This window comes from Camelus bactrianus, chromosome 26, assembly GCF_048773025.1.
Source record: "Camelus bactrianus isolate YW-2024 breed Bactrian camel chromosome 26, ASM4877302v1, whole genome shotgun sequence".
Classification (NCBI taxonomy): domain Eukaryota; kingdom Metazoa; phylum Chordata; class Mammalia; order Artiodactyla; family Camelidae; genus Camelus; species Camelus bactrianus.
Window position 1 is genome coordinate 16,762,663 of NC_133564.1, and position 27,321 is coordinate 16,789,983.

At 36.6% G+C, this 27,321-nt stretch overlaps 1 protein-coding gene across 3 annotated transcripts; it reads right to left on the reverse strand.

Annotated features, from left to right (window-relative positions):
• Window positions 1-1,500: 1,500 nt before the first annotated feature.
• CFAP97 (cilia and flagella associated protein 97) lies at window positions 1,501-27,186 on the reverse strand. 3 transcript variants are annotated; one of them, XM_074353260.1, is made up of 5 exons: window positions 27,063-27,186; window positions 20,858-21,912; window positions 14,978-15,246; window positions 7,871-8,021; window positions 1,501-6,710 (listed from the first exon to the last, which is right to left on the reverse strand). In XM_074353260.1, the coding sequence occupies exons 2-5, from the start codon at window positions 21,894-21,896 to the stop codon at window positions 6,583-6,585; spliced, it is 1,587 nt and encodes a 528-aa protein (XP_074209361.1). In that variant the 5' UTR covers window positions 21,897-21,912; window positions 27,063-27,186; the 3' UTR covers window positions 1,501-6,582. The 3 variants fall into 3 exon arrangements, with proteins under 3 accessions (XP_074209361.1, XP_074209362.1, XP_010951595.2); XM_074353261.1 differs by having other exon boundaries at window positions 26,933-27,065; XM_010953293.3 differs by lacking the exon at window positions 27,063-27,186 and adding an exon at window positions 26,573-26,885.
• Window positions 27,187-27,321: the final 135 nt, after the last annotated feature.

The window sequence follows — 27,321 nt, forward strand, 5'->3', positions numbered from 1 at the left end:
GTTTGGGGTCCAATTCCCCCTGAGGTGTCTGAAAATTGTGGAAATGCGGCTGGAAAATTGAGGAACTGGAAAGAGAGTCCGAAAGCCCTCTCAGGGAGAGGACAAAAGCTGGAACCCCGGGGCAGCCCAGGGAGGGGAGCCCTGGGAATCCTGTTTCGGACTGGGGGCCCACAGGGTGACAGCGCAGCAGGAAGAGTGAACCGGAAACCACGTGGCCGCTGTGGCCGCTGATGCCGGCCTTCAGGCCATCTGGATCCCTTTAACTGGATCACGGCAATCTGTGATTGCGAGCACCTCTGTGCCTGCCAGTAGCAAAAGTAAATCTTATCTGGGAGAAAATATCACCCAGAGCAGGGGTCAACGAACTCTTTCTCTGAAGGACGAAATAGTAAATATTTTAGGCTGTGCTGGCCAGATGTTCTTTGACACAGCACAGCTCTGCCCTATTGCAAAAGCAGCCCCAGACAAGTAAATGAACCAGCGTGGCTGTTCCCTAAAACTTACATAGGGACACTGAAATGTGAATTTCTGTCACAAAATATTCTTTTTATTTCAAAAAAATTTTTAAAGGTAAAAGCTGCTGAATTTGGCTAATGGGCTGTAACTTGCTGAACCCTGACCTAGGGCTTCAAGTTTTTCCTACCATTTTTCATATAAACCAAAAACACAAATAAAACTTTAAAATATCCTGTTAAAAATAAATAAATATAATTCCCTCTAAATAAATACAAAATTTTAAAAATACTATTAAAATGTGTTCTAAAGAGCCATGGGGTACAAAATGGAAATCAAAATGGAAACACAAAAATATTTTGGACTTAAAATAAAAATACCCTGTTACCAAAACTTCTAGGAAACAGCTAACGCTATCCTCAGAAGAAATTTATAGCCTTTGATGGATATATTAGAAAAGAATGGCTGAAAATCAGTGAACTATACGTCCATCTCAAGAAGTTAAAAAAATAACCAGACTGGGAGGAAATTTCTTTATAACACAACTCATACTGGGATTGATCATATCCAGAACATATAACTGCTCCTACAAATCGAAAAGAAAAAGACATCCAACCAATAGAAAAATAGGCAGAAAGTTTGAAAAGATACTTCACACAAAATACTCCAATGGCCAATGTTCAATCTTATCAGCCAGAGTAATGCAATTAAAAATCAGGAGATACCATTATATAACCCACCCAAATGGTTAAACTTTAAAAATGACTGACACTAAATATTAGTGAGCATATGGAGCAACTGGAACTAATGCACTTTGGTGAGAGTAAATTGGTACCCTTACTCTGGAAAATGCTGGCATTGCCTACTAAATATGTAGACTCTGCCCAGAAACTCCACTCCTAAGCATATGCCCAACCAAAATGCACACACAGGTAATAAAAAAGGTAAAAGCTGCTGAATTTGGCTGGTGGGCTGTAACTTGCTGAACCCTGATCTAGGGCTTCAAGTGTTTCCTATAATTTTTCATATAAATCAAAAACACAAAAATAACTTTTATATTTAATCAAGACACATCTACAAAAATCATCCTATTAGCATTATTTGTTAACAGTCCAAACCTGGACGTCACTTTAAATGTCCATCAACCACAGACTGCATAACTGAATCATGGTATAGTCATACACCAGACCACTATACCGAAACGAGAACAAATGAATTACAGCCACACGCCACGACGACGTGGAAGAATCTCACAAACATTAAGTATGTTCAGCAAAAGCAATGAGACACAAAAGAAAATAATCCCAATCATATGACGTTCAACACAACAGTGCTGGTAGTTACCTTCTGGAGGGCGAAGAGCGAGGGGCCGGGGAGGGAGCCCCATGGGTCCTCATGAGTGCTGGCACCACCGCCAATGCCCGGCACCTACAGGTCCACTGAATCCGGGAGATGGTAGAAATCACAACCGAGAGGTGCAGACGAACGAAGTGGTCGATAAACTGATTCCAGACAACCCTGGACAAGACACAGAAGAGGCTTGCCAGCCTATTTATCCACTTGTCAGAAAAGTAAGGATGCTGATGAAGGCCAGGTTTGGACTGGGACACTCACGGGGCTTCAAGGTGAAAATAGCACTCCTGAACAAGCTTGGGGATGAGAGAGGTACTGCAGTCCAACGAGCTGGTGGATCTGAACCACTGGTCCAAGAACTGTTTAAAATTCAGACTTTGAATGGTGACAAATTAAAAATCTTACTAGTCTGAAAAAAAAAAGGCAGAGGAAGTGCATCGTATGGTTCTTGGCAATATTCTAACTCTTAATCTGGTTAGTGGTGACCCAGGTGTTTGCTTTGTGACAATATAAGAGTTGTGCATTTGTTTTGTACCCCCTTTCTGTATTTCTGTAATACTTTTGAACAGTTAACAGCAAAATCTATGGAATGTCATTTTCTTGCAGCTGTTCATTCACCTGAAAGACCACAACCCTCTCACATTCCCCAAAATGTAATTTAAAATGAAATCTTCTCAAATTGATGGTAGAATTAGGTTTTTCTAGTTGTATTCACAACTAGCAGATATATTTGCTTAATTTGGATATTTTCTTCATGAAATGTAAAGATTCTCAGAATGAAATAAAGAAAACAAAGCACATTCCAAACTTGGAGATAGCTATAACCCCCAAATATATGAAAGAAGTGTGATGTGTGATTTTTGGTGAAGACTATCACTGTAATATACATACTCTCAGAATTTCAAACCATAGTTTTAAGTCATTTTTTTGGTGACTACCCAAATTCTTTTACTATCTTATAATACTGGATACAAAATTATAGATTTATAGGAAAAAAACCCATGTTTCATTATAGTAAAATACTGATGTTACCTCATAAATTTTACTTTATAAAGCAGTAAAAACCTTAAAAAAAACCTCTAGAACAAATAGTGCAACCTACAAAGTGGATTCTGAAATAAAGGCATGGAACATTAAGATTGTTTAATAGGGGTTCCAGCAATATCTTTAAGTGGATTAAAAAAGTCACCAGAATTTTAAAATCAAATAAAATTTTCTGCTATAAAGTAATCTTATTTGCTATAAGCATCCCTTAACTTTGTAGCTGAGAGCTCAAATAGACTCCAGCAGTACTACTTAGTCATTTATTCTAATGGCACTGTTGTATTTAACCCTCATAAAAAAAAATTCCTAACACTTTAGCAGCAAGTTTTAAAAACTATTTATCACTAATACATATAATACATGTGACATGTTGGTATGAATAGACACTTTTTAAAAAAACACTCTTTCAAGCTTGTATGAAAGGGTATCCATTGTAGCATAACAATTTTACAGAACAAATTTGATGATGTGGTTTAGAGATGATGATCAAGAATGTAATTTTAAGCAAACACTTTCCCACATAAAAGCCATACTTTCAAAGATAGAAATAACTAATATCCTCTTTCCAACTTCATTCTCATTAATTCTTAGTCTTATAAGGCTCACAAGTTATTATTCTAATTTTCAAAATAGGAACAAGACAATGCATTTGAGAGATAAATAGGATCCGAACTCAGTTATCTTTAATTCTTTTCTTTCTTTCTTCACTGTGCCAAGCTAGTTCTTCATGCCTAAAAGACATTACGGTGGCCTGGAAAATTAAAAAAGGATGTTGATTTTCAGTTTCTTACTATCTTTATTCATAAAGTAGCCATGAACATTAAGCCCATTTTCTAGGATGGTTTACAATCATTTATAGGTTAAGAATTTGGCATTTAAGATATTAAACATTTTTTGAATTTAATTATTAAAATAGACTGACTAAAACTTGTGTCTCCAACTTTATTTTGGTCATAATACTTTTCATAGTATGTGGTATTTGATTTTGAAAATGAGAAGCACACAATCATATGCGTCCCAATGACCTCTTTTTAAAGTTCTCTAAGATACCCATTTTGGACATTTGGATTAGCAGGCTGAAAACAACTGCATTACACTACATTTGTAAGCAAACAAGAAACACTTTATTTGGAGTAATAGCTAAGAAAGCAGCTTTTTATGGAGATTAAAAAAAAAGGAAATAGGGGAAGTATGAAATAATAGCCATCCCCCTTAGGAAATTAATGTTCAAAATCTCTTATAGATCTTATTAAAAAAGATGTGATGTTAGTTTAACATTTGACAGATATGAAAATAACTCTCAGTAAAAACCTTGTCTAATATGTATTTTAGGTATAAGTGAACCAAATATAAAGTAGTATTAGATGATCCTTCACTTCTTTATGTTCTCGAAAATGAAGAGCATACTTATGATTCCTTCATAAAAATGTGCCCTAAACAATAACAGCTTCAAAGTACCTTGACTTCTATCAGAGAAGATCACATTTTCAACTCCTATCCTTCTGTTTATACTTTTCATATAGACTAATCATGACAACAGAACTGTAAATTCCACTTTGAAAAGATGAATATTGTTGCTCTTCCTTTCACTTCCAGCTGAATTCCTGTTGTAACACTTAGATGAAACTCCCGTCAAAACAGTAAAAATTAAAGGCATTAAATTAGTAGCTAAAATCAAAGTACAAAGAAAAAAATGTTTTTAAAGATCAAAAATAAAAGTACAGCTTTAGTTATGAAATTATAATTGTATCTTGACATATGGCAGCAAAGACCATATAAAATGTACTCAGAGGCTAATGCTATTACACAAAAGGTTTCATACATATTTTTTCCCTAACAACTTAAAAATCAATTTTAAAAAATTGGCTTACTCACTATTGGGCAGATACTCAAAAGCTGTATTTTAAATTCGGCATTATCTTTTATCTCCTTAAAGGTAGGTTGTTATACAAACATTAAAAGTACAATAAGTTAAAAAACAAAACAAAACCTTGGTTTAGCATAGCTGAATTTTATATATAAAGCAGAGCACTAAATAATGTAGAAACCTGTTCACCAGAACAGAATATCAAATAACAATAAACGAACATTATAGCTCAAAGAGAAGCAGAAAAATCCCAGTCAGGCTGTGGCCGCACAAATTTTTTAACCCCTTGTTCCCGTGCTTCACGTGACCTATCCTAAACAAAATCGATCAATATAAACCAAGACCAAGAAATTCTGAACCGACAGTTTACTAAAATGCGATTGGGCTTACTGCCAAATGTGTTAAGAAAAGTAAGTTCAGCATACACGCTACAGAGCTTCAGTTAACCTGGCAAAACAAAAAACAAATCTTCTTACTGTGGCTACAGATCAAAAATTCACATTAAAAAAGAAAGATCTGGCATTTAATATGGAAACTTCCCAGTACATTCTAAAGGTAAACAGAAAAGGCCAGTAATGAAAAACCGTGATAACCAGGGCAGCAGCACCAACATGGCCAAGACATACACCTTGTTACATAAAATGGGAGCCTACAGATTGACATGGAGATACTCTAATTTTAAAAGTCAACTATATCACAACTTATTCACCATTACTAATTCCATTACGATTACTAGGACTTTAAAAGTGGAACTGGCAAAAATGATACTACCAGGATTCAACCCAAAAGCCCAAACCAAAACAAAGCAAGAAAATTAGATGGCATTTAAAGTAGTCTCAACAAATACGTAATTTTTTTCCTTTATCCTTCATACTTTTGTTTTCTTTTTCAGCCCTCAAAAAACACTAGTTGGAATTTTTAAAGCTGTGAAACAATGCATTTCTTATTTTTCTTCTTCCTTAAACAATAAACATTAACACAACTTGTTAACAGCCTCACTTACAACACTTCTGACACAACTCAGGATCTGCTTCTCGGCTCTTCAAACTGGCGGTGCTGTTTTGCTGAATCAACAAACACTTGCTTTTGCTTATGATGATCTGGTCCTTGGACAAACTATTCACAATGCAGTAACTGTAGCTCTAAAGAAACTTCATTTTTCCGAATCATTAATAGTACTTTACCTGAATGTATGAAAACACAAAGGAGGAGCTTCTAAGTTAAACCTTCTAATACCGTTTGAAATGGTTTGGAATGGTTGATAAAATTTTGAAGATCTAACTCAATGCACCTCTACAGAAGTAGGTACCACTGCTGAATCACAAGGATTGCCCCCATTTCATGCTTCTCTCAATCTGCTCATCAAATCAAAATTAGCTCCACCAATGAAAGCAAACTGCACAGATAAGAAAGTGTAACTATCTTACAATCAAGTTGTAAGTCACACCACCCAAGTTCTGAATCAAACAGAAAACAAAGTCAGGAGCTACACTCACAGTTTAAAGTTTACAAGAAATAAACAACAACAAAATCACATCAAACAAGAACTACATAGCTAACACCTTGGGTCGCAACTGTTCTGTCAGTCTGACAGCTGAACCAATCTCTATGTTGAGAAAACACATGCAGACTACCATTTCTCTGTGAAATACATATACATTCTCAAACAAACATCTCACAGGAAACACTGATTTTATATTAAATTGTCTTTTTGAAAACAATTTCGCACTGAATTACATTACAAGTCATTGCTGTACATCTTCAATTGCTTAAAACAGTATTATAGATGTTTACAAAGAATTATAGTAATATACAAGAGGATTTCATAAGAATTGAATGAACAATGTTTAAAGTAAAAAGAGTTATTATAACCAAGCTGTACGGACATTAGGGGGCTTAGGTCTTAGCAACAGGCCACTGGATGTGTCAAAAGCTGATGGCTCACTCTTACAACTGAGACCACTGGTAGCACTGGATGTCCTTGAAGCTCCTCCTGAAAATATACAAAGAACAAGAAGTAATTTGAATATCTAAATCCGCATCTGATAAACTTCCTCTCCTACTTTTAAGCCCAGAATAAAATGTTCTTCCCCAGTGCACATGTGTTTTTAATAGTCTAATTCAATTATCAAACAGGACTGCACTTCAGAATTCCCTGTGGAAATTAAAAATATAACAAACATGCCCAAACTCTACACTAGGGCATTTTGATTCAATAGATTCTGTGTGAGAATCAATGTTTTTAAAAGCTTCTCAAAGGATTCAAGTAGGAAAAAAAACTCTTTGTATAACCATCTATACAACAATATCAACAAATATCAACAAATATTTGTTGAATATCAACAAATAATTTATCACATTCAAGGCATAATACTAAGTGTGAATTACTGGTATAAGACCCTATTTTAGTCTCTAACTATATCAAGGAAGTGATGCTTGGAGGATGAAAGAATGGAATTACTAGTTATCTGAATGTTTAAGACTCACACGAGAACTGGGAAGTTGTGGCATTATAAGTGGTTCCAACTTTCTCTTAGTACTGGCTTTTATTCTCTATAGTTTGGAATGCATACATGCAGTAACAGCACAGACTCCTGTAGGGGAAAAGTCTGGCCTTTCCCTGGGCCGCACACCCTAACACTAAGTGGTCACCCACACCTGCCTTCCCTGGGATACATCACACCTAGGTGTGTAATGGATCATATATTGAGCATTAGAGAAGGATTACATCTGATGACTACAGATAGCTACCTTTTCTTTTAGTTACCCGATGAGGAAGACAAAGCATATATAAGGGCTGGAAGATGTTACTAAAAACTCTTAATTAGCTAAAGAGAATGTTTCGGCAACTTTTAAACCATATCTGTTCATTTCTTCTTTTAATGAACACTGAAACTAAAAGTCTCTCCTTCATTATCTAAGAGGATATTTTCAATTGTTTTATCTCCTGGTTTCCTTCCTATGCTGCCACTATACGCTGTAGACAAAACCTGAAATTACGTGACCTAACACAAATAAATAAAAAGCATGCCAGTGAAAAACAACAGACTGTATTTCAGAAATCAGTATTTTAAAATGCCATAGAACTTGTTACATTTTTTTTAAAAGGACAAAAGATACACACAAGCACAAAATAATTTTGCATATGCTTACTTAATGGGCTGTACTGGCCAAGAGTGGACCTCACTCGCCCTGAGGCCGGGGATGAGCTGAGATAACCCATGTGGCGGTGATAGTCCATCAGCTGTTCTGAGCGTTTCATACCAACCGTTGGTTTCACAGCTTCCAGCCTTTTCAGTAAAGCCTTCATTTAAAGACAATCAATTTAAAAGCCAATGTCAGATAAATAGCAAGAGTTTCGCAAAAGGCAAATACTTTCTAGAACCTGAAATTCACAGAATAAATTAGAAAAGACTTCAGGTCACTGTGAAAAAATATTTTAAGTAATGTTCTTCCAGGAAAATCTAAGGGTTTTCACCTCTCCCTTAGCTAACCAAAAACCACTGGGATTTTAACAACCGATTGTAGGCACGTATCTCTTTTATGTCTAGTTACAATCTTAGGGAAAGTGCTGTAACTTGAAATACATTAAACTTGATTTTCTCATTGGAATGACATAATGGGAGTAACAATGCTAAGAGCCCAGTGTTCAACCCTAGAAATGGCCATGAGCATTTCTGAGTTCCTCTAAGTTCTGTATATGATTACAGAGCCTGCTTTTGATTACAGAACCTGTTTACTTCCCAGCAGTGCCTCAAGGGCCCCCAGTACACTGAGGAAAGGCCAGGGGAGCCGGACTCTCCGGTCCCCGCTCCTAAATTTCCACCAGCCCACCTGTGCTTTCTGTATTGTCTGTTTTACATACTGCAGATTCTGCATAAAATTACTTGGGAAAAAAAAGTTTTTGCTCTTAAGAAGTTTGAAAACCAACTACTATAGAATATAAAACTTTTTAAAGGATATATAAACCAACTAGCCAAGGTAACATAATATCCAGTAATGTGGTATTTGCACTAATACGATTCAGTAACAGAGGCTAATGTATAATGTCCCTAATTTTATTCATAATCCTTTCTTCACAAATTAGAAGGTGAAAGAGTTTCCTTTGTTTGATTTTCACAGGCTTCGGTGAGAAAGGAATGTTTAAGAGAACCAAATGGATCAGGGAGTTGATCCACGGTGGTGTTTCAGTATCTTCTTTATTGATTTAAACTTCTGTAGCAAGCTGAGCTTTATCTGAAAAGAGAATGCTGTTCTGCACTTAAGATTCACATGAAAAACTCAGCCTCATGAATTCAGTCACAGGACAAGTTTTCTCTGCACAATCTTTTCCCTTTCTTCCTCAACTTAGTGTTTTTCTTTCTGTTGTGGTAGAATATACATAAAAGTTACCCGGTTCCACTTGACTGTAAAGCTGCGGTATTTCCATCATAACATACTGTCTCTTTCTCTTTGTAGATGGAGAAACTATATGATTTAGGTGCCCAAACCTACTAAGAGCATAGCTTCTCTACCTGCAGTTTATAACTGAGTAAGAAGCTTCTTATTTATCACATCATCAGAGTATTCTACTGGGTAGAGCAATGTTTGCTCTTTTATCTGAGCATCCTACTAACTACCCATTGAGCTGCAGGGTGAAATGGACAGGACAGAAAACTTGATACTTTCAGTTACCTACTAATTTTGCTTTTTTCCTGGTAGAAGTCTCAATGGTTTTTAGATAAACTGCTAATTTCCTAAATTTATTCGTTTGGCTGTATGTATATTCTCCTTTTATAAACTTCAAGAAAAGTGCAATGCTTATTTATCAGATACAAAACACATAAAGTAGTATGGTCAAAATCATTTTGAAATAATTTGACAATACAGCAAAAGAGTAAACCTATTCTGTGATCTTGATGTGTCACTTAGCAAGTTTACATGCAGAATCTTGGGGAAATCGGAGAGCCATGATTTGTTTCAGCTCTCCAAATCACATGGAACCAGATCATGTGTCTGTGTGTCACATGAATGTAGTAACAAGCTAAGCAAAAGCTAAAGGAATGATTGCAGACAGAAATATCTCTTACTTGTAGAAACAATATCAAAATCCAAAGGATTGATTACAGTGTAAGTCCTAAAATCAAAAGAATACACATTTCAATCTAGTCATCAATTTAGAACTCCTCAGTAAAACTTAAAAACGATAGTTAAAAATGTTGTAACACTTGTAATCAAATGATAAAAAATATATATAAGTTATCTAGTCAGAAAGACCTGGATTTAAACCCTGGCTCTGCCACTGATTGTGTGATCTTGGTCAAATGACTTAATAGAGATATTTAACAATGAGATAAAACTCAAAGAGTTAGTTTTGAGAAGTGAGATAAGGCATATAAAGTGCTCGGGACAGTGCCTGGCACACACTAAGGACTTACTGAATATTAATGCTATCCTTGGCACTGCTTTGATTATTTTCTAGTTGTCTGACACACAACAGTATTATCTTCCTAGCTGAATTATATTTTTCCTTATATTTATTCCAGTTTCTTACATAGCTCATGGTGGACATTAAACAGGTATCTATATGGTGGATTGAAAAATGGTAAGAATGGTTACTTATGTTCCAATTTATGGTTTACAAAATCTTAGAACTGCTACTCAAATCAGATTCTAATAATGAATCCCAACATAGCTTGTCTAAATATCTCTTTTCTATCCAGGAAGTATCACTCTTTTTGGAAAAAAAATTAACCCAGCTTGAATCCTGCCTTCTGAGGTAGAAAGGTTAAAACAAATTAATGGACAAATAGTGAGTTAATGATTTCTGCAGTTGTCAGCAGAGGAGAGTTGCTTTATTGTTTCTAAAGTGAAAAAGCAAAGATCGTGAAGGACATTAGAGACTAACAAGTGTCCAACAGTCAGGGAAAGACAGGGCTGTTCTGCATATTTTTCTATAGCCGGAGTTGTATTTAGTCATCATTACCTTTCCTTCTTCTATAGAAGAATACAACAGACAATAACCAGAGGAGGAAAACCAAACAAACTATAGTGAACTATAAACTAATTCAAGATCTTGGAACGAAGGTACTGATTATTCCACGGATTAATACTCACACTAGGTATCAGATTTGCTATAAATCTTCAACTTTGCGACAACATATCACTTTCTCTGTAACATTTTTCACATTCTATCTAAAATTACCTCTCTAGACCAGTAGACAAAGAACAGAAGAGGAAGAATTTTATTTTTCATTTAATGTTTTAAGAATGGTTTGAATTTTATAAATTCATACATGCAATAATATTACTTTAAAAATAACATTTTTAACACAGGAATTCCTGAGTGGGAAGATTATGGTTTACTTTATTCGAGTATTCCTCCCACTCCCAACCCCTCTTTCCTTCACAGCTCAGGAAACTGACATACCTACAGTTAAAAGAATGAAATAACCTCATTTCTCGTAGAAGGGAAAGTGAAACTACAAATTAAGTATCCTTACTGACCCCTTCTCCTTCTGCTAAGGTTATTCTTGCACTCTTTCATAAAAACAGAATTCATATAATCTTGAAATGAATATAAAGAGACATGGTCTAACAAGAATATTTCAAAACTCATGAATTAACACATTTGTCCCTTTTTGAAATAACAGTTCTACTATAATAGAATTTATGTAGCAAGCACGCCCTCTACTGGATAGTTACTTTCTCTTTATTTTTCCTTTGATTTATTTCCCTTGTGAATGAGAGGGAAATGTAGTATTTGCCCATTGAAACAAATAATGAAGAACTCAAACTTCAAAAGAAAACCAGATTAACAGTCTGCTTTTAACACTACAGCACAGGACTCAGTTTTACACATCTTTGCGCCCCTTTTCTCCCTTTTCTGCACAGCACTGCTTCTTTGTCTTGAGTTTAGCAGTCTCAAACAGCCTCTGGATTGCTAACGAGCTCATGTAAGAGTACTGGACCAGAACTGTGTGAGTTATCACACTTGTCAGCCATATGAACTGGTCTCTATCACTGGAGATGGGGCAAATAAAGGATTATAAAGCATAAAATTATAAAATAATGGACCCTGCTTATGCAGCACATCTGACACAAGGGTGCTGTGTGTGTGTACACACGTGCATGTGTGTTTTGACTATGAACAGTCTGCAAACAGGTTAAAAAGTATACCATCTCACACAGAAGAACTGTTAGGGCCAACATGGCTCTAAGGATTTGGGGGGCGATTGTTATACAATAAACACACAAAAATCAATAGTTTATAAATTAGAAAACGTAATGAAATAAAAATGTAATGAAAAAGTTTCATGCACAATAGCGTAAAATATATAATTTTGAAGAAAACTATAAAACCTAAGGTAGAACATAAGGCCTGAATAAATGGAGAGACATATCACATTTCTAGATAGGAAGGTTAATATTTTAAGAGTACCAAACACTCTGCAATTAAAATGCAATTGAACACAATTCCAACAAAAATTTCTAGTAACTTTTTTTTGTAAAGAAAAAAAAAATCAGTCATTATGAAGAATAAATGCAAAGGAATAGCCAAGAAAAAATTTTTAAATGTACAGAATTATTTTATTTTGGTTTAGAGGATGCAGAGTTAAAACATAAATCTGGAAGATTAGTTTTCCTTATAATAACATCATAAATGATATTTTATAATAAATTATGTTTCTCAGTTTAGCCTTAAGCTATTTTTTCCACTTCTGTATGAATTAAGTTTTGATTCAGAGCTGCACTGTCCAACGCCATGAGCCACATATAGCTAACAGAGCATAAAAAAGTAAAATATCTCATCATTAATTTTTTTATATTGCTTGTATATCAATGTAATATTGATATATTACTACTAGAAAAATTTAAAGTATACATATGGTTCACATTATGTCCTACTGTTTTCCAGTATAACAAATAAGATCTTACTATGAAATGGAGGAAAATATTGCTCATATATACAAATTACTAAGTATATAAAGTAAAAAGAATGAAATAGTGATTTTCCACTGTTGATGAAAATAGCAGAGATGTACAACTGATATGGGGGAGAGCAAAGGCTGTAAACAGAACCTCTTAACAGCTTTCATCCTACTCATATATAGAATTGCCATTAGACATTAATGGTGTCAACTTTTCAAAAGTAAACTCCAGGTTCCTCAAAAAGAAAAACAGAATTACCACGTGATCCAGCAGTCCCACTCGGGTATCCCCACAGGGACTGAAAGCAGGGACATGACAGATACTCATGTGTCAGTGTTCACTACAGCACAACAGCCAAAATGTGGAAACAACCCAAGCGCCTATCATCAGATGAATGGAAAACCAAAATAGGGCACATTCCTATAGAGGAATATTACTTAGCCACAAAAAGGAACAAGGTTCTGATACAGGCTACAACATGGATGAAACTTGAAAACATTATGCTAAGTGAAACAAGACAGACATAAAATGACAAAAATTCTATTATGCCACTTAAATGAAATATCTAGAAGAGGCAAATTCATAGAGACAGAAAATAGATTAGAGGTTACCAAGGGCTGAGGGGAAGTGGGGATTGACTATAGGTACAGAGATTCTGTATGGAGTGATCAAAAAAGTTTTAGAAATAAGTAGCAGTGATGATTGCACAACACTGTGAATGTAATTAATGCCACTGAATCAGTCACTTAAAAACAGTTAAAATGGCAAATTTTATGTTACATACATTTTTACTGCAACTTACAGAATGAATAAAGTACCAGAATCTATTGAATGATACACTTTAAATGGGTATGGTATGTGAATTGTATCTCAAAAAAGCTGTTAAAATTAAAAGTAACCCCAAAGCTAGGTAACCTGGGTATGATTCTGCATCTGATAGCTATTTAACCTTGAGGAAGTCTCTGCGTCCCACTCAGTGTCTCATTTCTCCTTCAAGACAATAGTAACTATTTTATAAGGCTGTTATGAGGCTTAAATGACCTAAAATTTGTAAAACAGTGTGCACTATGTAATTGCTTGTTAAATAAAAAAGCTCTGGAGCCACATGGGAGAGTGAAAATAATGTAAAACCAGATGTTCGTGATGTATAGTAATACCAAATTTCCATAAATCATGAACGAATCTTGAAATTGCTACAGTGACGTACAGAAAGCTGTCACGTAGCTCACCACCCGCCAACTTCGTTTCAGCTTGTTTTGTTGTCTGCTCTTGGCCACACGCAGGGTAATCTTCCTGAAATGCCTGAGACTTTACCATGTTTTATAACTATACTACCTCAGCTCCCAACCCTTGGTGTCAGTGATGGTAATTAAGAAATTGATACAAGGTGTTCCTCTTGCAAGGTCAGGTTGTGTACATAGTTAAATAGAACTGAACTGGGGATGAAACATAATAAGGGTGAATTTGGGGAACAAGTTTAATAATTTCAATAATAGTTTTATCAATTATTTTAGCCCTGAATTTATGTGCTCATTAAGGGTCTAATTTTAGTTTAAGACACTACCTGGGTTTAAAATCTTGGCTCAGCCACTTCCTTACCAGCTCCCTGCCCTAGGTAATTATTTAACCCTTTTAGGTCTCAATTATTCCATCTGTAAAATGTGGATAAAAATAGTACCTACCTGAAAGAATTATTATCAGAATTCAATAAGCTAATTTTTAGAAGATGCTTAGAACAACCTAACATTAAAATAAGAGCTCAGTAAATATCAGCAATTAATATAAATTGAATTTTATAAAGAAAATGATGTTATGAATAATAGTTTTTAATGTGAAGATTTTCAACAGTTCCCACGCATATTCCCTAGGACGTCAAACTGTAATTATATGATTTTTAACAATCAATCCATACATTCAAGCAGACCACCAAACTTGACCTAAGAATGTACTTATTCTTTAAAATAAATGACAAATTATTTTAGCTTTCAAGGATACAGTAAAGTGAAACAGATTTTGCTAGTGACTGAATACTTCACAGAAGATATAAGTATCTGACCCTTGGACGTAATTTCCTATTCTACCATAGTGATTTAACAGATGTAGTCAAATAAATAATGGAGCTTTCAGTATTTTCATCTAATAATCCTTTAAAATACAGTTTGCTGGATAAAAAAACACATTGTACCTTCCAGGCTCATGGCTCATCATGTATTTCATGCCATACATACCTATTCTGACTTCTATATCGTTAAATTTGAAAATTTGGCTGTATTGGGGTTTCCTGAAAGCTGGACTTACAGATCAGTACAACTGCATTTTCTTTGCTGAGTAAAAATTTCAGTTACTTACCATGTTCTCTCTTTCAATCCTTTGTTGTTCCCTCTGTCTGTTAAGAGCACTGTGATATAACTTGGGGGGATGAGCAACCGATCTTCTTGGAATCGTACTTTTGCTTCCTGGTTTTTCAGCCTGTCTCGACAGTTCTTTCAAGAGCCTCTGATTTTCCCGATCAATCTGTCTCACCTCCTCTCTTGTGAAAGAGTAGTTTTTCCTAGGTGCTACTGACGGCTGATCAAAGTGATGTTTTTGTGGTCCTTTTTTATCTAATTGCAGAAAAGCTACAGAAGTGAACAAAAAAAGGAAAAATGGCTAAACCAACAAGCAGCACAGCAATATGATGGTACATGCTTTAACTCATAAATGGAAACTACGTTAACTCATGAAAAGGGATGTCTGAAATAATGTCAACGACATCCAGACTACAACTGTGTAGGAAAAAATTCAGAGGCAGCTTTGAGTTTTGTGCTCACCGGGTTCTTCGGGAATAAACAGTAGACACAAAACGATGAAAATATTTTAATAAAAAATGTACATGGTACTGGTTGTACACAGCAGGTGTGATTTATGGTAAATGCCTTTGCTGTGTTCATTTTATGTTCCCCTAAGACAGCTTGATAGTTAGGAACTTCTAGTGGAGGGCACTAACACAATACTTAGATGGATTTTATTAGTTGGATGGCATACTTCAGAAGATAAAACATCCTTGGCAATGACTGATGGAAACAATGGTTGGAAAATGGCAAAAGCAAACCTGGAATATTCTGAAACTGTCACCTTAAACTGAAAATATTTCAGTATTTCAATATGTCCATCATCAGCAGAACCACTTCTTGAGTCATTAAACACCATTTATTAGAAGTCAATACAAAAGATTTATGGTCTTAACACTGGCATGAAAACAAATACTTTCACTGTAAAAGTCAAACTTTTATTCCTGAATAAACATAAGTCAAAATGAATACATTATATAAAAGGAGTTTTTAACCAAGAAAAATATTTTGCATACTATGATTATCAAATGAAATTTTTATCAACATGTGTAATTCTTAAATTTTCATATTACTGTAACAATTTTCAGTAAGTGACAATTATTACTAAACATTTGTTAGAAGCGTCTAAAAATAAGCTTGTTGAATGCTTCAGCTTAAGTCTGTACTAAAAGTGAATATATTATATCAGATTAACAAACTGGTACATTGGTTTTGTTTTAACAATATTTTTTGAAGTAACCATTATTTGTTTTTATTAGAGTACCTTTATATTAATTTCTTTTACTCGCTTAGCATTTTACGCTGTTAAAAGCACAGTGCAATAAGGGAAAGAGGCATTTTTAACCTCATTTTACAATGTGGCTGATGCAGAAAAGTTAAATTATTTGAGCAAGGTCACAAAAACTGTAAATCTACCTCCCAATGTTTAAAAGACTATCAAAGATTACAGAAACTTACAAAAAAATGATTTAACAGTGGCTTCCTGAAGGAAAAATTAGGATATTAATGGCTGATAATCTATTGAAAACCATACCAAATTAATGACAAAATCTGAATGAGAACACATTTAGAAAGATATATAGGTACATCACTGAATTATCTTGCTTCCAAGAAATAACCACTTCATAGGATTTAATAAGGTTTCTAGATTAATTTAGCCACATATGAAAGCCTTTACAATCAAATTCTAAACGGAATTAAAGGTAAGCTATTTTCCTAATGGTATTTTTTAAAAGTTTTTAAAAATAAAAGAAGGCAATAGCTAAAAAATAAAATAAAGGAAGAATTTCAATCTAATTCATTTAAAAAATAGCATTCTAACTCTCCTTGATGGAAAGTCTATGTGGAGCGCATATATACTGATGCCATGTGTCCCTACCACATTTTTCTCAGTGGCTATATAGTTCAGTATGAGGCAACCTCCGATATATGATCCATTGTTTTCCCAATTAAGATCTAAAAAAGTTTTAACTTGAATAAACTTTCAGGGATACAAACATTTATATAAATATGGACATATTTAAATTCACACATTTAAAAAATATTGCTTCTCCCTAATTTTCTTTAATGAAACAATTTTGTTCGAACTCTTTACAGTATTTCAATATGTCCACCATCAGCAGAGCCACTTCTAGAGTCATCCAACACCATTTATTAAAGTCAGTACTTCTACTGAACTTAACATGCACCTAAGCTAACTGAGATACAGACAGCATTTAGAAATTCTGTGCGTAATGCTATCAATGGAAATTTTATCTCAAGTTATATTAAGTTCTTATTCACGTAAAATTAGTTTCTTAAAAAATTCATCCTGTAGGCACATTCATAGATCCTTATTTAAAAAACCAATGACATTTGCTTTTTTAAATTATTTTTTAAAGGTTTAAAAAACCCCAACATTTTTGTAACTGAGGTGGCAATTCAAGGAGTAGTAACTAGATTTACTAAATTTCTTTGTCTTCTTTATGAACATCTTGTCAGATAAGAAATTCTGCGACATTCTTCCTGTCTCCTTCCTTTGCATCTTGGCAGGCCTATGACTGTGTGGACCAATACGACACAGCCTAGGTAAAAACGGAGATGCAGGCCACCCCCCTCTTGTTGGCTGGAATCCTTGTGCTTTGGGCCCTGAGCCACCCTGGGTGTCTGACTCCCCTGTAAGGAAATCACACCACACAGTGGAGGGGCTCTGTGTTGCATAGGCACTATGATCCTAGTCTTTGAGTCATCCTAGGTTGCTGCTTTACCATCTAAGTTTTGTGATTTGTTATCAAAGCAATAGTAACTAACACAAAATGTAGTACCAGGAGTTGGGTATTACTGCAACAAAAACCTAAAATACGTGGCACTAGCTTTGAGACCAGGTGGTGAATAGAGCTAGAAAGGTCTAGAGGAGATTGTTGGTGAAGAGGGAGTGGCAGAATTTTAGTTAACACTGTTGGCTGTGGTGACAAAGAAAGTGGAAAAAAATACCTACTGCCACTGGTGGATTTTGCTAAGCAGATCTCCAGGCAGAATCTTGAAAGTATCAATGATTTATTTCACCACAATAATGAGACAGGAGAGAGAGAGGGGAACTAAAAAAGGAACCGGCCAGTTTTCAAGCAAAATTCAGACAGAATGTAAGAGTCAGGACTCACAGTGTTCAAAAGTATAACTACTGGTTTACCTTCCTGGGCTCTCCCAGCAGAAGATTCCTAAAGCACTCAAAGTGCTGTAACTGAGGAAACATGCCTGAGGAGCCACAGCTGCAACTGGACTGACTTAAACCCTGGATCTGAGACTAGGGGGATCTTTGGAAAGGGGGAATGTATTTTTGTATTTGGGAGGAATGTAAATCAATGTACAGCCAGAGGTTGGACTGAAGAGGTTTTGAAACATGTCCACGTTATTTCATACTCCTTCCATTAAGAAGGAGGGGCTATGCCCTCCTCTCAAATCTGGGAAGGTTTATAACTGTTTAAGCCAATAGAATATGGAAGGAATGATGCTATGTGACTTCTGAAGCTAGGTCATAAATGGTGATGAGGTTTGTGCCTTGTTCCCTGGAACACTGTACTTGGAGCCCTGAGCCAGTTATACTGAGGCTGCCATATGTGAAGCCAGGTCACAGGGAGAGGCCACACGTGAGCACTCAGGGCCTAGTACTCCTGGTCTTCAAGTCACCCCAAGCCCAGACACCTGATGTGTGAGTAAACAGGCACTCAGATGATTCCAGTCCCCAGCTGTCAAGTCACCTCTGCCTTTGAGACTGTCCATACCCTAAGTGTTGGGGTAATTTGTTACGTAGCAATGGTAACTGGTATTTCACCACCCCCAAAAAATAGTGTGCTAGACAAAATTTCAGTGGGCCAAGTGCAGCACACAAGCAGCCCACAGCCAGTTAATGCTTTTTTCTTAGTCTAATTGATCTATCCATCTTCCATAGTGATTAGGGCTTTATCAATTTCATCATCTAGTTCTGTTCTGTTTATATCATACATTTTAAATCAATGGCTGTTAAATCTTCAGTGTATTTGGTCAGGTTATTAATGTAAAACATTCTTTGTCCCTTTTAGTGATCTTCACATCTTGAATTCTATTTTTTATACTAATAGGATTGATATTTCTATTTTCTCCTTTTTACTTGCCTGGCATATCTTTTTCCAGTCCTTATTTTTGTTCTTCCTATGCTATTCTAAATATCTGTGTAGATTAGATTTAATTAAAAAAATTTTTAACCTCCTCTGATATTATCTTCTGATAAGTTAAAACCATTTATATTGTTTGATCTCTTTTCTTACAATCTTATTTTTTCTTTGTTATTTTTCCCCATTTTGGAAGACTATGCTAATTTTTTCCCCCTAATAGACTACAAATCCTATATTCCAATTCTATTCTTCTAGATTAGAAGATCTTAAACTTTTTGGTCTCAGGGCCCTTTTACACATGCAAAGATTATTGGGGACCCCAAAGAATGTTTATATGGGTTACATCTATCAATATTTACCATGTTAGAAACTAAAAGTGAGAAGATTTAGTTATTTATTAATTCATCTGAAAACAGTAATATAGTAAATAGTAAAATAGTAACCAGTGATATGTGAACATCACATTTTTACAAAAAACAACAAACAAGTTAGTGAGAAGAATGGCAGAGTTAACATTTTTCAGAATCTCTTAATGCCTGCCTTAATAGAAGACAGATGGATCTCACATTGGCTTCTGCACTCACTGTTGTGCTGTCACTGTCATGAGCCCTGGAAAACTCCACATGTGATGGGAGAGGGTAAAAAGCAAATCCTGCCTTAGTTTTATCAGTGCAAATAGTTCTGTCCTTGCAGATCCTCTCTAAAATCATTGAGCTTGCTCCTTTAATTCTGTTTCAGGTGCTATGTTCTTCACCTGAGTTTGGTGCCTCTGTTGATTTTAGCTTTTCTCAAATGTTTGGTAATATCTAGTGGTGTGTTGAGGATATCTGAGATTTCCCACTTGTCTATCTGAATCCTGTATGCTGTGGCCTGCCAGCAAAGGGACAAAACATGCTGCTGGGAGGCTGTGCCAGCAGCCTCCAGTCCCAGCATGGGCATCCTCTTGTACACAGGGTTTAACAGGGTCTGTATCTTCCCCTCCAGTAAGGCACTTTGCTTCATCTCTTATGTTGGTATCAGTTTAGCAATAGGCTTACTTGGTTTCTCTGCTCGTTAATGCTTTCTTATCCCATTTCTTTCTTTTATATTAGTTTTTCTTCTCAGGATACAACCTCTGATAAGATATCTTATTAATTATTTCATACAGAATCTAGGCAGTAAAATTTCAGGTGGTGCATTTCTAAACCACCTCTATTTTGGCCCCCAGATTCTTCCTAAACTGACCTAATTTTATCGTAACAAAGCATGAAACATACTTCTAAAATCTATTCAAGTCAATGTGACTGCTCTCCAAATATTAGCGGTTCATGCCATAACCCAATGCCTAACTTGGGTTTACTCTATTACTCCATTTTTTGATGCCCTCTTCTGTCTATTCAGGGATAAACAGCTCAAGGCCAAAGAACTAATTCCAACCACACCCTGTCAACATCTATCTAACAAAGGCAGGCTTGGAATGGGAGTGGGAAGTCCCTCATATCAGCCACCTTACTGAGCCAAAAGAGGCTGCATATTCAGAAATTCTATTAAATTTTCAACTTCTGTTGTAAAATAAGATGTCTAATAATTCTAGTCTCCACTGATCTTCCCTTCTTCTAGTATTTCTCACAGAACCTTGAATTTAGAACGGACCTTAGCTACCTATACCAACTACCTCATCCTACAAGTGAAGAAACCAGGGCACAGAATAGTTACTGCTTCATTTAGTACTTAAGTCAATATAACATTAAATTTAAAATTTAAATTCAATATATAGTTTTTAAAATTACCTTTTAAAAGATGATTCAGGTCCACTGTGTCGTGCAAGACTTTTTGTTTATATCTGTGGTCTAAATCGGAATCAAACAATGACGACTTTGAGGTGAGGCCGGGCTCATGTTTTTCCTTCCCTTTTTTGGCCGATTTCAAAGATTTTGAATTACCTTTAAAATCCTCAGCATTTTCATACACTTCTTGACTCACGTTTTCTTGCCTTTTAACTTTCACCTTTTGATCGTTTGATGCACCCAGTTCAAAAGACTGAACAGGGCTGATGTCTGGAGTTGATAAAGGAGTAACATCCGTCACAGTGTCTTCAGATTCCTCGGTGTAGTCACCAACTTTTGGCTTAGTATTCGAAAGCTGTGCTCCTGTTGATTTTTCTCCAGGCTTATACTTCTGTTTTGGAGACAACTGGGTTGCACCAGATAGACGTTTCTTTAATGATGGAGATGAATCAGATATACAGAGATCAGACTCGGTATCTGAGCAGTCTGTACCAGAACTTGAGGATGAGGAGGACAAAGAGGAAGAGGAGGAAGAGGAACTACTTCTGGAATATTTTTTACTTAGGCTTCTTTTAAAGTGATTAGATGGTTTACCTGGCTTGGACCTGACATGATGCTTTTTCCCATCATCACTGCTTTCCTCTCCATCAGTATAGTAATCACGTTCACCTTCATTTACGATTTTGGGAATTCTGTCCGGAGTGGGCAGGTGTATTTCATGTTCTGTTGTAGCATCACACAATTCTGACCTTGAAGAAGTGGTCAAACAATTCCTACTTTGTATATCATCATTTTCTACAGGGTGTTCTTCTGGAGGAATCTTCTCATTTCCTTCAGTTCCCTTCTCAGTAAGATCATTCTCCCTTCTTTGTACTCCAAATTCCAAGTTTACATTTTCTGTACCTTTATCTATTCTCGCTTTAGGGTCATCACTTTGCTTCTCAAAAACTGAGTTACTTTGACATTTCTTTGCTTCTTCAAAGTCACTGTCAAAGAAAGAATGATCCACTTCACCTTCTGATATATCTCCAAACCGATACATGACGACAAAAATATATCTGAAAAGGAGGAAAGTGTAACCATCAGACTGAAGAGTGATTTCCAAATACTTTTCATTTTTATACAGTAATTGCATATTTTCCCAAGTTGAGAAGTTTGGTTAATATATAAAGAGAAACATGAAGAATAAAAAAATACCAAAAAAAAAAAAAAAACAACGCAGTGAAATGATAATGGGGCTAATATCAAGTTCCACCAATGATCTGAAAAATAAGTGTAATGGTTTGGTTTACAGAAAAATAATGGATCATCAAGGCAGGCATATCACAAACATGGATATCTAGGTGAACTCCAAAGAAAATCCAATTTCTACAAGTTAAGTACAGTTAAAGTTTAGAATAAGAAAGGATGGTGTTAAAATTTCATAAGGGCGAGGGTATAGCTCAGTGGTAGAGCACATGCTTAGCATGCACAAGGTCCTGCGTTCAAGCCCCAGTACCTCCATCAAAAATAAATAAATGAATAAACAAACAAAAAAACCGAAAAACAAAAAAACAAAAAACAAAAACCAACCTCATAAGATCAGCTAAGCCAGCCCAAACACACATTATTCTGGTAGAAATAGTTCAATGATGATTAACAAGCTTCCCTATTTCAGTACTTGTCTCTGTCCTATTCTGTTCCGTCACTGCAGTTACTGGGGAAGCAGTGGGAGGTAACGCTCATTAAGAGTAAAAGCTCCCCATCTCGTCTTAAAAGAGCAGCAGTTGCTGCTAGTGTGGTGCGGGGACCACTATTTTGGTTACAAATCTTAGATTATTGGTTGACCTGTAAATTCATGTAAGTATCACTAACAGAAAAATTAAATTAATTTTAAAATTTTTTTGTTGAGGAGTTTTGAAACACTAACTTATTGAATACACATTCATTAGAAAAAGGAAAATAGTTTTGAATTTTACCCTCAGAGATAACCTCTGGTAATATTTAGACTTTTTTTCTGGGTAAAATCACTTTATTTTCTATGTATATACAAGTATTTCTATGGGCTTACAAACATGGTATATGATATCTGATGTTTCAGAGACTTTTTTTCATTCAAATATCTATCGTGAACATTTTTTTCATATCTATAAGGGTAGATCTAGATCACTGTTTTTTGTATATATGTATTTTTATTGAAGGATAATCAGTTTACAATGTGTCAATTGCTTGATTTTAAAGTATTTTAATACTTCATGCAATTGGAGTTAAATTGAAAATATCACTATAAAGTTTTATTTTTCTTTCTCTTATATTGGCCTACACAGCAGTGTCACATTATCTGTTCCTGGTAATCTAGAATTCAGAGTTTAACCTCTAATATTATTCTCCACTTAAATCCTCCCTCCTCAAAAAAACAAAAACCCGGACTCCTTGGAAGGCAGCTGATTCCATATTCAAATATGCCTAGGGTAGTGGTAATAAAACAAAGGAGCCAGTTTAAAGGAGCTTTCACTGTCCAAGCTGGACAGTTTAACACTGAAAAATAAAAAACACAAAATACACTTAAAAATGAAAAAGTAATTCTTTGGAAAGCCATTAGTTCATAATGACATTTAAAAGGGTCAAAAAACATGAGCTATGTTAAAGGAAAGGTGTATATAAATTTCCAATAACATGTAGCCAACAATCCAATTATGGGCTCACTATATTCAAATTATGATTAATTCCATTATACCACATCAAGCAATACAGTATCATGTAATCTATATTCTAAATCAGCCATGATACTCTGCAGTCTTTGTCTACATGATCCTGCAATCTAAAAACAAGTGCACATAGCCATGATTTAAAACTCAACCAAATTTATGTGATAGGTTAATATGATAAAGTATGTGTGGTAATACATTTTATCATCATTGCGTAATTTTTTCCACCTTTAAAGTTTTGAAAAATATAAGAGATTCTGATATATTAAACTTATAAAAATTTAACTGTTTATAATCAACTTTTAAATACATAATAGAAATCTGATTAAATCAGTAAGTTTAGACTTATTAGGTTTATAAAAACATCTAAGTACTTATATTTCCTTTATGAGATTTGTAAATGTGTCATGTCAGCTGTCTGAGGTACTTAAGAAAATCAAATATACTAAAATTGTAATTGTGTCATTTATTAAGCAAGTTTGCAAATGCTATACAATATTCAGGAAAATGTAAATAAACATTAATTAACTTAAGTGAGGATTAAATACATGTGAGTTTATAAATTCTAACATTATTACATTTAAGCTGAAATAAGATGTGTAAGTAGATCTTAAAGATTTAAGAAAAATTAATTATAAAACTTATACCTAATATTTATTAAGTATAAGAAATATTATTTCCCATAGCACCAATCAATGCCCTCTTTATGTTGTAAAAACCAAATCAACAGAAGGAAGCCTCCTCCCCAAATCCTCGAGAGAGATATCTAACAAGGTTTTAGATATGTTAAACAAAATTTAACCAAGTAAATTTTAAAGATCTGACTGGCTTTACTGAACAATTCATCAATTAGGCAGCATTCCATCTAGAGTAGAAGGAAGCTCCAAAGGGCTACTTTGGGAAAGGTTTTTAAAGGGAAGACAAAAAAGTCATACACAAAAAAAGACTATTTCAGGCTTAGGTAACCTACTCATGGGGGGACACAAGGGGGTCTGTCTATGTGGCAATTTACCTCATCTTCCTTTGAGGGGTGGAGAGGGCCGTGTGACAGATTACCTCACTGGTGCTGCCCAGCAAATTCCTGACTGACAGGTTAAGACTACATTCCTGGGGGACGCTGAAGCTTCAAGTGGGTTAGGTATGGTTTTGGTGGCACGGCCTAACATAAGGGACTCCATTTGGGGCCTGTGGTTTTCTTTTTAACAACTTCCCCCTTTTGATGAGACTCAGCTTCATGAGAGATGTGACCAGAATTGAAGGCATTAGTGTCACTCTCAGCTACCGCTCTGAAGTCCTCCCAAGTTTTTGTTCCTCTGTGGAGCCCCCATAGGTTACAATGTTTTTGCTTAACCCCTGTGATTTTCACAGGTCACAGCTTCAGGCCCACAATATTTAACTCAAGTCATTCTCTTTTTCACTTTTCTGACTTCAGTCTTAGGGAGACTATCTGCTTGGTGGTTAGTGGCTGTACACATGCATTACAGCATTACTTATAATATCAAAAAAAAATCTGAATTGAGGAATATTATGATTCTATTGAAATAATTATTTAAATCAGGGCTCAGCAAACTACTGTGCATGGGCCTACTATTTATTCTGAAGATGAAGTTTCACTGGAACACAGCCCCATTCACAGATTTAGGCACGGTCTCTCACAGCTTTCCCACTACAAATGCGGAGTTAAGAAGCTGTGACCGCAACTGTAGGGCTCACAAAGCCTAAAATATGTATCAATTGGCCCTTTACTGAAAGTCTGTGGACCCCTGATTTAGGTACCTTATCAGCATGAAAAATGCAGAATACAAAATTGTTATCCATACTGGGTTAATAATACAATTTAGACATTTAAACAGAAAGTAAGAGGAGAGGGCAAAAATTAAGAGTTGTGGCCTACTGGGCTACCTTCTAAGATTATGAGCCATAAATCACTAGATTATGTTAGAGCAAAGACTGCATGTCCATTTGCTGGGATGCTGCAGAGGGAATTTATGCATTAGGAGGATATGCTCTTTCCCAACCCTAACATTTTATGAACTAGGTCTAAATCCCAAAGTGTATCCATAAGCCAAATGGTTACTGATACTTCTTTGAAATCCCTGTTTGTCACAGCTGTTTCCTGCCTTGCTTGTCTCCTTACCAGACTGGGAACTCGTGACATCTTGCTCATCTTTACATCCCAGTGCTTAAAGTAGGACCTAACAAAATGCAAGACATTCAGAAAGTGTTTATCTGATATAGGAGTTTGGAGTTACAAGACAGACTGCACCCTAGTTCTGCTCTTTGCCAGATAGCTATGTAAACAGAAAAATCATCTCTTTCACTTGAGTTAGTTTTCTAACCATCTCCCCACCCACGCACACACCAGAGTCAACTATTCCCCTGTCCACCTTTACATGGTTCCTGTAGGTCCCAGTAGTTGGAAGCATCTGCCTTCCCTTAAGTGATCACAGTTCATGAGAAGAGGTGCATACATAGCCCAGTGCCTGGGAGACTTTTCAGATTTAAATTTAGGCTCATAACATCCAACAGATATGGTTATTGTAAGGATTTAAACATTCAGGTGATTTAATTCATGAAAAAATTATCCAACTAGCCCATCCAGCTAAGCAATCCTTTTTGATAACATTCACTTCAAAGTTAGTGAGATTCAGTTTACATGAGAGAATAATACAAATATAGACAATAAGATAGTAAAGATTCTCTTTGTATGTTGGGAAAGGGTAAAAATTAAACGACAGTTCATCAGACTACAATAACCCCTCTGGTGTTCAGTGAGGACAAGTATTTACCCGGGAGTCACCTGGACACTCCCTGCACAGCTCCTGCAGAGCCAGCAACAGAAACGTTAATGTTTTCACGTTACATCAGGAAAATACACAAATCTGGCATTATTTCTAACCGTCATTTTGATACCGTGACACTATATATCCCTAGTGAGACATAATTTGATCCAAAGAAGGTAACTGGATACACGAAATCTCGGCCCAAAGTAAACACCTGTATTCCAGAAACTCGAATTCCTTATACGGACCCTCTCCTGACGCCGCAGGTAGCGGGAGATAACTGACAGTCTCCGGCCCTCGGCTTCAGGATCAAGTCTGTGGAGGTGGTCGGCGGTGACCAGAGCCGGACTCAATGGTCGCGATCACATGTTAATTCAGGGCAGACCCCGATTAGCCGAGCCACCCGAGGACGCGCCCTGAGGGCAGGCCGGGCCGTCCCACCGCGGCCGGCTCGGGGTGCGGGGTCCGACGGACCGCGGGCCCCGGCGCCTCTGTGGTGGTTACAGCCGCCGCGAGGGCCGCCAGGGACGGAGAGGTGGCGGGCCTGAGGGCTGGGGTCGCCGGCTGGCCCGCCTTCCGAACTCCCGCGCCGGCTTCCGCATACCCACCCTGCGTACTCGCCGCGGCCTGGGTTCCGGAAGGGGAAACGGACCCCGAACGCGGGGCTGGGGCGGGGGGTGGGGGGGACGGGCGCGGCGCGGGAAGCTGGGGAGGACCCGTCGCTCGCGCGCCGCTCACCTGGGCGCCGCGACCGCTGCAGCCGCTACGCGCCGCCGGCGGCGTTCTGGCCTCGCGCACGCGCACGCGCTCCCGCAGCCTCTCCACGCGGCCGGCGCGGCGGGCTCGAGCTTCCGGAGGCGGAGAGAACGGAAGGGGAAAGGAGGTCGCAGCGGGCACGCGGCGAGTCCCGCGGGAACCGGGCGGTGCCAGACGGCCGGCACGGCGCCGCTCCTCGCTGCGGGCGTCACAGAGCGCGGCGAGTCCGTCCCGCTTTGCG